The following is a 16,933-nucleotide window of genomic DNA, read 5'->3' on the forward strand; positions in this document are numbered from 1 at the left end:
CCAATTTCTATCACCGCCCACCTCCCCCTAAAAAGAAACAGTCATTCATCCAGGCAAATGTAGCTTGTAAAAATCTGGATATGAATCTTGATAGGACCATTTTTGTGGTATTGAATTAAGACCACGGTTTTGTTTTGCTTTGTTTTTGACAGGTTCATCTGTTTTAAAGAGTTAATGGCAGGCAGGTACAAAAACTTGTTCCCGACCACATCAAGAATAGTGGTTCCTCTTGAATCTCCACAATGCAAATACAATTTTGGCACTTGTATTTTGACAAGAATTTAGCAAAACCTTCTGGATTTACAAATTGGGTGGAACAGAGGTTTTTTTTAAATGAGAAAGCAAAATTGGCAGTTTCATCTATCCCTAGTTGAGATCAACAACAGACTCAAGACATTCCAATCTGCTTTCAGAGAAGAACAGTTGACCCAATTAAGACTCCACCCAGAAAGTATCCTTTCTCCAATACTTTTAATTACTGTTCACAATCATTAACTGTCACATGTAAGGTGTGCTATGTAGGCAGCTCTGTATTAATGAAGATCATGGTAACTGTATTACTGAAGACAATGTTCCATTATTTTTCTGTGCAAAGATTAAAAAAAAACCATGGTGCATATCCATGCATACAAAAAGAAAAGGTATGGAATAGGAAACGAAATAAGGATTGTATCTTTAAATTATGTGGGTTTTTTTTTTTAAAAAAGCAGTGGAGGCTGTTGATGAAGGGGGGAGGAATAAGGGAGAATGATAACCGCTAACCCCCAGGCTTTAAATGCAGCCATTATTTTATGCCAACAGAAGCTACCCACTGAGGTTAACATTCTGATTCTTATGTTCCCCAAATGTTAACCTCAGTGAGTAGCTTCCTTTGGCATAAAATAATGGCTGCATTTAAAGCCTGGGGATTAGTGGTTATCATTCTCCCTTATTCCGCCCCCCTCCCTCAACAGCCCCCATTGTTTTAATGGCAGCTGCCTGTTCCAAAGCTACATTGCCAACTGACAAAGCCAGAACAGGTGGAAGAGAACTGCCAATTAAAACAGAGCAGCTACTTTTGACCTAGTGACACTTCCTGCCCACGTGCTATGAACATCTTTAACTGCAGCCAAATCACTCAAACGTGGGGTGGGCGGGGGAGAGTTGAACCAGTAAAGCAAGAGGTACCACGCACTGCTCCCATTTGGCATGTGCTTCTGCCAGTCCCGTAAGAATGTGATGTATGAGTCCTGTTTGCTTTGCAGTACAATAAACTGAAAACAAACAGGGGTTGAGATTTATCTGACAGTTGTATTGTACAGCCATGTCAGTCTGGCATCCCACCAGTAAGAGCCAACACATGATGTGTATGACTAAACCACTGTCAATTGCTAAGGGAGAAATATGCTTGTTACCCTCCCCCTGCTACTACTGTTATTAAAATTATACCTTGCAGAAAGAAGAAAATTTATAGGCACCTGCATAGCTTCTCCTACAATGCAAAGTAGCTAAGAGAATTAGAAAAATATAGCACAGTCCCAATAGAAATCAGCTCTCTGGCACCCAGTAATTTTTAAATGTACGCACACACACAGACTGGGTCACACATTTCAGTAAGTCGCACAGTCCTAAATCCTGGTTTGCTGAATAGATCACAGTGGGCAAAGCATCTACATCAAAAGCAAACAAACCACATTATAACTTAGCATGTAGCATGAACAAAGGCAGAGAAACCTTTGCTAAAGCCACAGTGGAGTTAACAGCTTGTGGTTTGCATGTGCAAACTCATCCACTGTCATAGCATGTTGGGTGAATCTATCACATTAAAATAAGGTCAGTCTCAGCACAGCTCATTTTGGGAATAAAATGGCCTGTGCTTAGTGTGTTCTACACACCAACCTTTGTGCAAGATGATCCCTTGGAAAGATGAGGATACTTCTACAGGTGAATTCCCCTGCTTCTCATAAAGGATCTCGTTGCTTTCAAGGCTTAATTAAAACAATAAGAAACAACAAATGTTCTTTAATGGGCTAGACACTGTTGCAAAGAACATGAACAAACTCCAATACAGGTAGTCCTCGCTTAACAACTGGGACCGGAATTTTGGTTGCTAAGCAATGCGGTCATTAAGCGAATCCAACCGAATTTTATGACTTTTTGCAGCAGTCATCAAGCAAATCATATGGTTAAGCGAATCATGTGGTTCCCCGGTGACTTTGCTTGCCAGATGCTGGCTGGGAAGGCTGAAATTGGTGATCCCGTGACCATGGGAGGACGCTACAGTAGTTGTAAATGCGAATCAGTTGCCAAGCACCCAATTGCAATCGCGTGACTGTGGGGGACGCTGTGATGATTGTAAGTGCAAGGACCGGTTGTACGTCGGTTTTTTTCAGTGCTGTCATACATCCAAACTGTCGCTAAATGAATGGTTATTAAGCAGGACTGCCTGTACAGCCATTCTCAAAATCCCTCATTAGCTTGGAGCAGTGTTTCTCAACATGGTTGGCTGGGGAATTCTGGGAGCTGAAGTCCACACATCTTAAAGTTGGCAAGGTTGAGAAACACTGGCTTAGAGGTCAGCTTTCCAAGAAACCTGGTCCTTCCACAGCAGCACCAAACACTTGCGAGAATGTATTGCAAAAGTCTTTTATTTCCTGGACCTTGAGAATAAACCTCATTTAGTGCATTTGCTAAGAAGTCATCAGTGCTCGGATAAACAGGGACAGGGATCGTACAATGCAGCTAAGTCATAATGACGCTCGGTGGGACGCATGGGTCTAAACTGAGACTTCTTAGCTCAATGCAGTATAATTAGCTTAGTATAAAGCAGAAACCCAACTTATGAACGCTGCGAGACCTTCAGGTGGATCACACATTACACGATGCTAGAAAATGACCTGACTGGTTTTGGTTTAACGTTAACATGTGAACCAAGCACGCAGTATGGACCCACCCTCTCTGCAGGCCAACCATCGATTTCAACTGCCGACCGCAAGCCCCAACTACAAGACAAAATGTCAGCTAGGATGGAGCTGTAGCGTCACAATAGTCGACAGATCTGCCCCGCCCACCCCCCGCCTGTCCCCCAAGGGAGCGAATGTCAACCCACTTCAAATCTTACTCCCTGTCGGGTCTGAAAATAAAAGCAATATAGGGAGATCAGGAACATATGGGAATGGAGGCGGGGGAGAATAAAGGAAAGCTCACCTCCCACTTCCACCAATGAAGGGAACAGTGGCATTCCTGCGTAGCTTTTTTTTGGTTTAATTCACAGGGAAAACGTCACCCATCAAGAAACACACAAAAGACACGGCCGCCCTTTCCCCGCCAAGGACCGAGACGGCCAAACCAAGCCTTGGTCCTGCTGCTCCCATCTTTATTTGTAGAACTCATGCTCTTGCTCATCTTTCTTGATGACCGTCTTGTAGGCCTTCTCAAAGTCCTTGGCAAGCACAATGTAGCGGTTCTCCCGAACTGCCAGCATCCCAGCCTAAAAGGAGGAACGAGAAGACGAGGAGGCCAGGAAGAAGGTAAAATGTTTCAAACACCAACTTCGGAGGGAAGGGAGCGCTTGCCACAAAAGCAGAGATGGAAAGGCACCCTGTGGCATGTTAACCTCAAAGGCAGGTTCTCGCTCTGAGTTATAATTCCCATCAGGTGGGCAAGAGGTGCTGGGAACCGCGGCCCAACGTATTGCCCAAGGAGGTGGCGGCCTCCCCTTCAGTGGATGTCAACAGGCTGTTGGGTATGTTAGAATTTGATTTTCTGCACTGAAAACTATGCTTGTTTGAAAACTAAAGTACAGGTAGTCCTCGCTTAACAACCATTCATTTAGTGACGGTTCAGACTTACGACAGTGCTGAAAAAACCAACTTGCAACTGGTTCTCACACTTACGACCATCACAGCATCCCCATGGTCACGTGATCACGATTTGGGCGCTTGGTGACTGGTTTGCATTTATGACCGTTGCAGTGTCACGCGAGTGCCATTTTCGACCCTCCCAGCCAGCTTCTGGCAAGCAAAATCAATGGGGAACTGCGTGATTCACTTAATGGCCATGTGGTTCGGTTAACCACCACTGCAAAAAGGTCGTAAAATTGGGTTGGATTTGCCTAATGTCCACTTCACTTAGCAACCAAAATTCCGGTCCCAATTGTGGTCATTAAGCAAGGACTACCTGTATGTTTGCACTCCCCAGCCCACCACAGCCACTGCAAATACACACACACACACACACACACACACACACACACAGATACATATAAATCTATTGGGATAGCTATTCAGATGGTCCCTACTTTAATCCCCAGATTCCAAATTATTAGGAACCAAAGCTAATATTGGTCTTTGCTGGATCTCAGTCAGCAACCTTTCCATTCACCTCCATGTATAATGATTTGTTTCTCCTTCTCTTTCATCCCAAGTAAGTAGAAATGCCACGAGTGGGAGGATGCTGCTAAAATCTACCACCAGGGGAAATAAAACCCACTGAGGTGGATAAGGTATCAGGTATGATGCTGGCAGAGAATCTTAGTCCTCCTACAGAGTTTACAGCAGAGGCAAGATTCAAACCCGTGACTCCCAGCTCATAGCTTAAGCTCCCGGCTACCAGCCCACACAAGTTCTCTCACAGAAGTTGATCCAACAGGGGCATGGTTCACAGACTAACACCTCATGCTGTTTTTTTCCCCTTTGAAGATTTATCTCGTTTCCCCAATTGTTAATATTGCTGGACAATGAGGAGGAGGAAGCAGTTTGCTAAGCGGGATTGCAAACTGATGGCCATCGACTTCCGAATAACTAGGTTCTGTGGAGCACAACCTAACAGCTAGGACACATCATACTAACCTCCTGGCAAATGGAATTGATGTCAGCCCCCGAGATCTTATCAGGTCGTGCCACATCTGGAAGGAGTAAAGGAAAGAGACAGAGAGAAAAGGCCCAACCTGATCATCCCACAGCTATAGTCAGTTGACTTCTACAATCAGGATATTCTCTTCTAAGTGGCCACCTTTCCATTTGGCCCAGTGAAACATTACAGGAAAACCAACAGACAGGAACCAGTCACTGAAACAAAGCAAGCAATCACTTCCTTGGGAAGGGTACAGATTCTCCCAACCAAGTTTCACAAGGATTGGAGTCTCCTTTCCTTCTGAAGAATTAGTTCCTGTTGGGCCAGATGAATCAGGAAGGATCCAGCAATAGCACAAAATGGAACCGGTGGATATCCCATTTCATCAAGAAGAGCACTGGCAGATTAGGCAAGAATACAACAAATGTCCCACCCACCTGCTTTATGTGTATAAAGGCTAAATAGGAAATGGCTCTAACCAGTCAGGGACAATTATTATAGCATGAATTCTCTCACAGTAGGTGCCTCTAATTGGTTCCTGGGGGAGGGATCTGCTGGATGAGAAGCAGCTCCTGAACAGCACAATGGCTGATATGGGCTGGAAGAATGGCCCAAGGAAAGCAGGTGAAATTTACACATCTGAGAGCAGTGACTGAAGGGTTGGAGTATTTATTTACTAAAGGTTTACCTGCCTTTTATTCAGAAGCTCAAGGTAGTGTACACAGCACCGCCTCCTCTGATTTTTCTCCCAATAACCACCCACGGAGATACATTGGGCCAGTGTTTCTCAACCTTGGTAACTTTAAGATGTGTGGACTTCAACTCCCAGAATGCCAGTGCTGGCTGGGGAATTCTGGGAATTGAAGTCCGCACATTAAGATAGTTACCAAGGTTGAGAAACGCTGCACTGGGCTAAGAAACAATGACTGACTCAAGTTACCCTGCTGAGGTTACACTGCCCCTCCATGGCTAAGGGGAGGCTAGAATTTGGGCCTCCTTAACCATACCACCACGCTGGATTAGGGACATTCAGGTCCAAGTTCTTACTTGAACTTGTAGCTCACTGTGCAACTCTGAATCAGAGACCCTCTCTCAGCAAAACCTACTTCATAAAGCTGGTCTTGTGAAGGAAAAACTAGGAGAGGCGTCTAGACGTAAAACACCTTAAATTAACAGAGAAAAAGCAGGATATAATGAAATCATAGAATGCCAAACAATGGGATGCTTGAACACCCTTCCCAAAAAGATGTGCTGGACACAAAACCTTTGTCTCCAACCTGCTGCCTGAAATGGGAGCTGCAGTCTAACATATGTGGGCAGCCCAGTGGCTTCTCTGTGTCTTCACACACCCAGCTGCTTCCTTTCACAGCAACCACCAACAGTGTGGAGGAGCAGCAACGAGGAAGGTCTCTCTCTCCAGTGTTATCAGAAGTACAGCAACAAATGAAGACGATGACACCACCACCACCACCACCACCATCACCACCACCACCACCACCTAAATTTATATGCTGCCCTACTCCTAGCAGCTCTGCACTTCTGGAATACACACAAAGAACTTGACCAGCTGTGGCCATAGAAAGTATCTGTATTTTCTTTTGGGCAACAAAGTAATGTACAGGGTCTCCATGTGTCTTTCTGCACACTCTCCTCAGGGGTTAATCAGTGTCTGTGTGTGTGTGTGTGTGGGGTCTAATCAGAGTGGGTGCTCGGGTGCTATTTGCGTGTGCCTATCCTCTTGTTTATGGGATTTCGTGTGTGCAGGGTGGGAAGAACAGGGCAGGCTGCATCCTGTGTCATGTGATCAGGATGGCAGGGAGGCTTAGAATGGAGGCATCAACAGCACTGCAATCCATTGCTCAATGACCTCAATTATCTCCTGTAAATGTACATTTGGGGATTTCTGGATGGACTCCTTTCCTCAACACAATCTTCTTTTCTTGCTACTCCAGACCTGGTCCATTCTGTTCTATTTCTGCAAGTTATCCTGCTGACATACAGGCAGAGTCCTGAGCAACTTTACATAATTTCTTTCCAACATTCTGGGAAATCCTTTCCAACAACACTGGGTTGGAAAGAATTAAAACCACCAAACCAACAAATCCCAAACATCCTGCCCTATAGCTGAACGTATCAATGCCCCTCCAATAAGGGGGGGGGGGGAAAGAAGCTACTTTTCACCAAGTTGCTTTCCTTTATGACATCCCACCTCAGCTGCACGCGTGCCACTTTTTAACCTCAGCCCTCCTGCAATGAACTGTCAAAGATACAATCTTCCAGATCCACCTCCTCAGAGAGATTCATCTTGCTAGTGATGGTCGAGAAGATTAACCGTTTTTGGCGTCTATCAGGCAGAGGAAACTCGATTTTACGATCTAGGCGGCCCGGTCGGAGCAAAGCAGGGTCAAGGGTGTCTGCTCGGTTTGTAGCCATTATCACCTGTGGCCAAAAGGGCAGGAAAAGAAGAAGCCGTATCAATCCTGAATTTTAAAGCACCAACTCGGTCCAAAGCTACACAGGCTTTGCACAATCTTAAGCCCTCCAATTAGACAGCTGACTAAGGCAAACAGTGAACTGAAGTTTAATAAGTACAAGAAGAAAATCCTCCCCCGGTCTGCTAAAGCTCCTGCACTTTAGCAACTCCAAAAAGCTTGGGATTGTTATGTTTGGTACCCTGACTGATAAGGACTCAGAAAACCATCACGCAAACAACCACCTGGAAGCTTCTTGCCTCTTTCCTGGATCATAGGAATGCTACTAGAAAGAAAAAAAAATCCATCTACAAGGCAATCAATTGATTCTAAATGGGAAATAGTTCAGTTGCTGGAATTCTTGTAACCCCAGCCCAGACTTTTCAATGAACCAAGTTAGGAAAGAATTGCATTTTTAAAAAAATCTGTTCAATCGCATCTGATTCTCAAAGACTGCCTGGACAAGTCCCTGCAGTTTTCTTGACAAGATTTTAGAAGTGGTTTGCCATTGACTCCTTCCCAGGGCTGAGCAACAGGGACTGGCCCAAGGTCACCCAGCTGGCTTTGTACCTAAACTGGGACTAGAACTCACTGTCTCCCGCTTTCTAGCCTGATCCCTTAACCACTACATCAAACTGGCTCTCTCTTTATTTTAGGCACCTGCCAAAGAACTGACATGGGTGGGCAACAGGAAATTGCCTAACTTTTTTTTGACATGGCAAATGCCTCAGTAGATGAAGCCATTAAGAACAGCGGGGCTAGAATTTTCAGTATTTTCCTGGGATTTGAGATGAGCTTTCTCCTTCTCTCTTTCATACATACACACCCCATGTTAAGCACTGCATTTTTGTAGTGCAAAACGTAGAAAAGTGGAAGGAGGTAATTGCCTCTCTAGGTCACTCAAGCCATCTCGAAGCCCCAACACACCTTGACATTAACGTTCTGGTCAAAGCCATCCATCTGATTGAGAAGCTCCAAGAGGATCCGCTGAACCTCCCTGTCCGCTGTGGAGAGATCGACAAAACTATATAAGCTTCTTCCATAGTTCCAAGTCTTACAGATTCATTCCACAGGTCTGCAAGAGTATCACACCAGCCTGGTGTTTCTCAACCGTGGCAACTTTAAGATATGTGAACTTCATCTCCCAGTATTCCCCAGCCAGCATGGGGAATGGCCTTGCAGGTATTGCTTAAATGTAAAACTCATCTCTCTCATAATTAGCCATACTGGCTGTGGCTGTTAGAAGCTGCAGTTCAGCCACATCTGAAAGGCCACAGCAGAAACACAAACTCACCCAGAGAGAGTTTCTGGCTTTCATGGGCCAACCCAACACCAAAGCCACTGTGGTCAACAGACAAAGAACTCTGCAAGCCCAGAGTTCCAGCACACTGTGACAAGGCAGAGAGAGAGCAACGTCTACAGATCGAGACCAAGACCGCGCAATCCTCAGCAGCCAAGAACCGGGCAGGTACTAGAGATTTATGCCGCTAAAGAAATAAGGTCAACCTATTTTGGGCCTAATGCAAATCAGGAAGAGAGGAAAAAGAATGCTGTACAACGGAAGTGCCCAGCATGGATGACAAGGACAGGAAACTGTAGAGTTTGCTCAGATTTTTGTTACCAAATAACTCAATCTCAGGGTTCAACACAGCAAATCATTAGTTCATCAAAAAAAGCTTAAGTTTTCACTATGCACCTAACAACAAAAGTAACGTGAAACAGGACAATTTTGTAGCACAAAAAAGAGCATGAGGGCTGATCAAACTTAGCCAGTTGTACAAATTCAGCCATACAGTCTTTAACTAACATAAGTACACTGCGTAAACACAGCAATGTTTTCACTTCCTTTATTTTGGCTTAACTTCAGTATTGCTTTTTAAGATAAAAGCCTTTGCAGAGTGGCTTACGTAAGAATACAAAGATAGATAAAATAATCACAAGTTCTAGTTAATAACAGTAGCAGCGTAATTCAGCAGAAAGGTCAGTGGGGAGACTGCTAGGGCCCGGCAAGAAAAAATGGTAAGTTACTTTCCAGTGCACACCATTTTCCTCCCCCAAATCCCTCCCACATGGACATCTCTGTGCCTGCCTGAAAATATCCAGGCAGCATGGCCAGATGGGCATTCCCTTTCTTCAAACGTCCTCCAGCTTCTACCCAAATAATTGGGGCTACCCCCCAAAAAATCAGCTCCCCGTTTCTGCTTGCCAACTCACCCCCAGTCTGGGCATCAAAACGCTTGGTGGCAATGGCATCAATCTCATCGATGAAGATGATGGCTGGTGCATTCTCTTTGGCCAGTCGGAAAACATCCCGGACCATGCGTGGCCCCTCACCCAGGTACTTCTGCACAAACTCGGATCCCACCACCCGAATGAAGGCAGCTGGGCAGAAAGACACCATGAGACCACCCTCAGTTATTGTAACAGCAGGATAAATTATGTATATGTCTGTGCAGGAACTTGTGTTCATTTATGAAGCAATACGCATTTAAGGTCAAGCTTGTAGGTGGTTTCCAGAGTAACCAAATGTTAATTTCCATCAACCGATCTGTGTTCTACTACAAAGAGATTAAAAACGGTTCAGAAAGAGAGGTGGCCTATCCTTCTCTGCAGCAGAGGAACATGACCATGCACATACTAGGACAACCCCAACCCCAAGTTCCAGTTGCCCATGTTGGTTAGCAACAATTTTCCCCATCCTTGTTGGCTTCTTAAATGACAACACTTAGACCTCGCTCGTTCTCAGCTTCAGGCATCTAACAAGTACAAAAAAAAAGTTGGTAATAAAACAGCATTGGGGGGGGGAATCTAACAAGAGAGCACTCTATAGATGACACACAATAATAGAGAAAAAGGCATACTTACCTGTGGTGTGATGGGCCACAGCTTTGGCCAACATAGTCTTTCCACAGCCAGGGGGACCATACATTAACACGCCCCGAGGAGGATCAATGCCAATCTAAAAGAGCCACACAAGGAAGCAACAAGCAACGAAAGAGTTAATTTGTAAGGCCATCACATTTTACTTTCATTCCCAGATTTAAGGAAGATGCCCTCTAATGGCTGAAGTATGCAAATCAATACTTCAGTTCTATCTATCTATCTATCTATCTATCTATCTATCTATCTCATTCTAAGATCAAAACTCTGAACCCAGTCAGTTACTAATCTTATCGTACTCTTTTGCCTGGCAACACATATCCAAAACTACAATGGTATTTATACATTAAGCAAACCATAACTTGGCATTACATGTCTCAAGGGTTTAAGCTTTATTTTCATTTCTGGTGCATCCAGGGAGCTGTCTGGCTTTATTTCATCTAGCTCTAATTGATGGCTGTATTCATTTATCATACTATGCCATTAACTCACAATGACTGGGTTCACACATTGCACAAAGCCGAGAGAGCTTCTTGACTAGGACAATGGAAAACCTGGCTACTGGTAGCTACTTATCATGCAGCACTGAATGCTTCTTTTGACATATATTTCTTCCTGTCACAAAACTGCCAGTACCTCAGCTTAAGGAAGCACGTAACGCTTGAAAATCCTATGAGAGATAGGCATGCTGAACACACTCTCTTCATAACTTGAGCAAACCAGTTTAGGAGAAATTACTATTCTTGAGCTGAGTGGGAGGGGGGCAAATGCCTTATATGACTTTTGAAGAAGTTTTGAAAAAACAAATGAGACAGAATTATAATAAAAGTACTATTCATGTCCACTTCCACTTTCAGCCCAGAAATTTAGAATACCTGTTTGTAGAGCTCAAAGTGAGTGAGGGGAAGCTCCACAGCCTCTCGGACTTCCTGCTTCTGAATATCCATCCCGCCAATGTCAGCGTACATCACATCTGGTTTCTGATCTATTTGGAGGAAACAGGCATTGAAAAGCTTTCACCCCAACAACTACCCACCCTCGTAAGCAAGCCCTGATTCCATGCTTTTCTTTGCTCTCAATTCAAGGAATGACATGCGTACTACAAATTCATTGTCCTGGCATAAACGGTAAGGAATGCCAACTCTTCAGCCATTTGTTCCTCTCCATGTATAACGAAATACAGGAACAGAATGTGGACTTTTGTTTTGTTTTTCTCCTCAAAAACAAGACAAAATTTCTAGCCCTCATGATGATGGGGGCATTTTAAAATATCAGCACTAGTTATTCCCTTTCTGCAATTATTCAGTTGCCCTCTGGAGTATGGTTACTTTATCTAGGCAGTAAAAATCTACTTGATTAGTAGATGCAGCAAAGAGTTTATTAGTACATTCATCTTATATTTATCTGGAAGTTTTGAATACAGATATGGTAGCCTTACATTACAATCCATACTGCACATTCACAACTGCAGCATGACATACAGAACATAGTATATGCTCCCTCTGGACCCGGTAGCTTAGGGAAAGTCACCTGAAAGGATCTCAGGGCTGGGTTTTTTCAGCCACTGCCCCACTTTTCTGGAATAATATTCCTTCTAATATCAGATTGCCCTTGATTCTGTTAACTCTTTGCAAAGCCATGAGGATGTGGCTATTTCAGCAGGTTGCTGGGTGGTGGGGAAATGGTGTTAGTCTCTCCTGATGTGGATGTATTGCGGTTGTTCCTTGCATATGGGATGTTGTGCATTATATTGTTATTTTATTATGTCCTTTGTTTATTTATTAAATTTATATACCACCAATCACTCTGCTTATGCTAATATTTATACGGTTTTGTTCTAATTTTAATCTTATTACTGTTTTGGGAAGTCTGTAAAGTCAGAGACAGGCATGATTGCAGCAGCATATAAGCCTAGTAAAGTAAATAATTGAATGTGGTACATAATCCAGCATTCCAGAAGTATTATTTTCAAAATTTCCTCCTCCCAATTCACACATTTTTTTAAAGTAACAGCCTAACATTTGGGATTGTACAGCCAAGCAAAGAAACAAACAAACAAACAAAATGCAGACATGACTGGTAAAATCTCAACTGTGCAAGTAGTTAGGATTCCACTTGTTAGAGAACACTGTTTTAGACCAGCAGAATAAATTGAAAATCAAACATGCACCAGTGTATTATTGTATTGTAGCTTGAGGTTTTAGCAACCTGGAGGGGATGGGACAATAGAGTAAACGTATTCCTATTAACAGAAAGTGAATCCATATTACAGGGAAAAAAAACCCTGAAATATCATACCTAAGTAGCAAGGAATTGAGTAACATTTGCAGAGATTGCTGGTTGGAAAAACCAAGGATGGATTCAAGGCCCCAAGTCACACAAAGCCATAAGGACAGGCTGCCACATCCCACTAGCTTCAAAACCACTGAACAACCTAAAGTTATCCTCACCATAAGCAAGCAATTATTCCTTCCTAATTGATGACAATCTGGCAGGCAAGCACACACACTCCACGCAGCCACAGAGCAGAGTCTGCATCTCTGTTTAATAAAGGTAGACACACGTCACCTGAAGTAAGCATCATAATGCTGCTATCAGCCTCAGGAGGCAACACATCCACCAAGGCATTGCTGTGTTTGTGTAGGGCCACAGAAGCATTGGGCTTCAGCAGTTCACGGTCAATGGTGCTCAAGATTCGGACGTAGTAGTTGGAGCCTGGATTGGAGACATTCACAAGATTAGACTGGTTCCTAAGTCTATTCCCAAGGGGTGGGTGGTGTGGAAGGTCATCACTTAGTTAGGCCTATCACTGATACAGGGCCTGCATCCCTCCCTCCTCTGTGAGCAGCAGGGGACATGCAAGACTAGCTGTAACTTCACTTTCCTAGAATGCCCATGAAAGAATGCTGCTTTGAGGCATTGTGGGGTATTGAAATGGCAGCCCTTAACCATCTAACAGAGCTCAAAATAGTACTGTGAGCTGCCAGGGAGGCAATTCAAGACTTATCAAAAGAGAAGGTCTACCAGAATGTTCCTTCCCTCAACCTTCCACAAACTAAGAGAAAGCCAAAAGGATGAGCACTCCACCTGTGGTAGAACCAACAATGGCTGTGTTCTGATCCACTGCCTCCAGGAACTGGCCAATGACCAGTGGGATGCTCTGGATACGTTTCACCTCCTCTTGAGCATGCAGGAACTCTTTCTTTAGATTTTTCTGCTCATCCTTGATGTATTCTTCCTGGACCTCTAGGAACTCCAGCTCTTGCTGGAGTTTCTACAAAAAGACAAAGAAAAGGGCTGATTTTGTTGCACCTGTGAAGTTCCCACTTATAAAATGAAGCAAGGACAAGAGATAAGCATCATGATTCCCTCCTGAATATGAGTAGTACACTGAGTAGCGTGGGAATCTTTAATATCGGATAAGTATGGGAATTGCACACTCTGAAATAACCTGATCGTATTTATTGTTCTTGAAATACTGGTTACATTTATTTTTACAATCCAGGGCAACTCATAACTAAGAATAGAGCTTTATGTTTGCAGTCTAAAAAACACAGCATGACATAAAACAAAAAGGGTTGGGAGGGGAGGAACAGGAAAATCAAACAGAAGCACTAGTTAAAAGTGTACTTTTTGACATAGAGAAGGGGAAAACCAACTCTGCAGTTATTTTCCCTGGTTTTCCCCTTGCCATGATGCTCTTCTTGGCAGGGACCAAGAACAACATCTTAGTTGTCCAGTACAGCTAATAGCAGCAGCTAGGGCACACCACCCACAGAAAAGATATATGGCATGAAAAAAGAACTGAAGTGAGACACTGGAATAAAATTCTGCAGAAATCTGAAAACCTGCCTCTATTCTTTTATTTACTTAAGAAGCCACTTGGATTTTATATTTATTTATTTTTATTATGTCAGTTGTTTGCCTTGTAATTTACATGTTGATGGTTTTAAATGGTTAATTTTATTGTAAACCGCCCAGAGTCCCCCTGTTATGGGGGAGGTAGGAGGTGGTAGAAATTTGAATAATAAATAAATTAATTAATTATGTACGCTGCCTTGAGTTGTGCAAAATAAATGCAGGATATAAAGCTCATACATACATACATACATACATACACACATAAATTACTCTCTTCAACACCTTCTGTTCTATTTTCCAATGCCTTTTGAACATTTTATTTAAATGACACAGTTGCAGAATGACAAATACAAAATACATATTAGAAACAATAACTCCTTTCAGCACTGTTAAGCCACAGCACTATGTGACTGAAAACCAACTCACCTTGTATCGGCTGTATAAATCCTCCACATCCTCAGCTTCAGGAACTAGGAAGGAGAGGCCAGTCTGAGGTCTGGAAATAGAGAGAGCAGGAAGCTCATCCTAGAAATTAAAACACAGAAGATTAGATATAAATAACCTGGATACATAATATCCCCATTTTCTAGGTTCACACAGTATGATGAATCATAAACTAACCAAAGACCTGGCTTTGCACATCATGCTAAGGCCAAAAAATTCTCAAACAAGAAAACAAAGTTAAAGCCAAACAAGTTTAATGTGTACAAATTAATATATTTGGTCTTTACCCGATTCACTGAAGTGTGTTGCAGCAAACAGACAGAATGTGTAGCTCTCCACCACCTCATTTAAATTGCTACGGCTGTTCTGTTAACCATGTCAGAATCAACATATAGCACAAAAACCGCTGAGCTGTCGATCGGAAGGTCGGCGGTTCAAAACCGCGCGGCGGGGTGAGCTCCCGTTGCTCGTCCCAGCTTCTGCACACCAAGCAGTTCGAAAACATGCAAATGTGAGTAGATTAATTGGTACCGCTTCGGCGGGAAGGTAACGGCGTTCCGTGAGTCATACTGGCCACATGACCCGGAAGTGTCCTATGGACAACGCCGGCTCCAAGGCTTTGAAACGGAGATGAGCACCGCCCCCTAGAGTCGGACACGACTGGACTTTACGTCAAGGGAAACCTTTACCTTTACCTTAGCTTGCTAAACATGTGCAACTTTTTATTTAGGATAGGAATAGAAGAAAGGAAAATATTAAAGGTTCAACCCAATTTTGAGCAACACCTTAATATGTGATGTCAGCATCTATTAAACCACAGGGAGTTGTGGCCCTGTTACTTATCAGGTTTGAGGAAAACAGTAACTACATTTTTTGCAAAAAAAGCAAAAAGACAATCATTTCCACTATAGTGAATTACTGTTTATCTTGAAGGACAGCATGCTATGTTATAAATACATGACATGCTTTATTTCTCTCCTTAATTTAGGCCACAAACTACACAAACCTTAGACCTATATTCATTTTACTGATTAAGCCTTCTTTCAAAATTTTGCACAAATAAGAACATGTAACCAGTTTCAGCCTTGTGAAATGTTTGTCAAATGAGACATGCCAGGAGAATTGAGTAGGACATTGGCAACACAGACAGACTAGATCTACCTGAAGCAACTTCCTTGGAATTCAATGGGTCTTTAAACCCTGAAGCCTAATTGGACAAAAGCTCCAACAGATAAAGTATTTGGCATTTTTATTAAGCATGCACTTATCCCTAAGTGTAGTGCAACCCTTATTTATCACTAAATAGGTAGGATTCAGACTTCAGAAAGCCAATAGGCATGAGCTTCAGTGATAAAGAGAAAGGCTGCCCAGGAGAAGATGCTGAAAAATTAAATATGATGGTTAGTACTGGCCTAGAAATCAGTACACTGTAAGTTCTAGGCCTTCCTTAGGCATGAAAGCTGGCTGGGGGACTTTGGGCCAGTCCCCCTCTCTCAATCCAGCCCACTTCAGTGTTGTTGTGGGGAAAATAGGAGACAGGAGTATCAGGTACGTTCACCACCTTCAGTTATATATATAAAAAGGCGGAATGGTGATGATGATAATACAGGTAGTCCTCGCTTAACAACCATCCGTTCAGTAACTTACAACGGTGCTGGAAAAATCAATTTACGACTGGTCCTCACACTTTCGACCGTCGCAGCATGCCCCCTTGTCACGTGATCACAATTTGGGCGTTTGGCAACCAGTTCGCATTGATGACCATCGCAGCATCACATGGTCACCATTTTTTAACTTTCCCAGCTGGCTTCTGGTAAGCAAAATGAACCGGGGACCCTGTGATTTGCTTAGTGGCCACCACAAAAAAGGTCATAACATCAGTTTGGATTCACTTAATGTCCGCTTTGCTGAGCAGCTAAAATTCTGGTCCCAACTGTGGTCGTTAAGTGAGGACTACGTGTAATAACAACATCTATATTTATAGGAACACCCCTCAAATTGTACAAGAGAATTAAATACAATCAGCCCGCAGCTCCATAAATCAGAACACGCTTTATAGGGCTGAAGGAGAAAATCTGCTGGGAGTCAAGACCTGCTCTCACACCCACTCCCAGGCCTACCAACAAGCGGTGACTCGGCATCTCCACCTCCCTCGCCTTCGCCCTCCAGGCTCCTAGTGCTCCACAGCTTCCTTCCCAAGCCCTAGAGGGGGGAGGAAGAGACCAAGCGACCGGCCACGCCGCCGCTCTCCGCGCGCCTCAGCCTCTCCTCCCCGCAGCTCGCTGCCCCCTTCCCGTACCTGCGTTTTCTCCACCAAGATGCCGATCTCCTCCATTTTTACCGCCCGACCGGAAGCCAGGCTCGACTATGCCGCTTCCGGCCACGCGCCCCGGCAGGGACAGAGAGGCTCACGGGAGTTGTAGTTCTTTGGGGGGAAGGCCGGC

General features: G+C 43.7%; 1 protein-coding gene across 1 annotated transcript; it reads right to left on the minus strand.

Moving 5' to 3' along the window:
- Positions 1–2,609: 2,609 nt before the first annotated feature.
- PSMC4 (proteasome 26S subunit, ATPase 4) lies at positions 2,610–16,927 on the minus strand. Its single transcript, XM_063312184.1, has 11 exons — positions 16,789–16,927; positions 14,472–14,570; positions 13,272–13,458; positions 12,753–12,899; positions 11,060–11,169; positions 10,170–10,263; positions 9,519–9,686; positions 8,232–8,308; positions 7,104–7,272; positions 4,830–4,885; positions 2,610–3,469 (listed from the first exon to the last, which is right to left on the minus strand). Exons 1-11 carry the CDS (start codon positions 16,822–16,824, stop codon positions 3,356–3,358), a joined length of 1,257 nt encoding a protein of 418 aa, XP_063168254.1. The 5' UTR covers positions 16,825–16,927; the 3' UTR covers positions 2,610–3,355.
- Positions 16,928–16,933: the final 6 nt, after the last annotated feature.

The sequence above is a fragment of the Candoia aspera genome, chromosome 10 (genome assembly GCF_035149785.1).
Source record: "Candoia aspera isolate rCanAsp1 chromosome 10, rCanAsp1.hap2, whole genome shotgun sequence".
NCBI lineage: Eukaryota > Metazoa > Chordata > Lepidosauria > Squamata > Boidae > Candoia > Candoia aspera.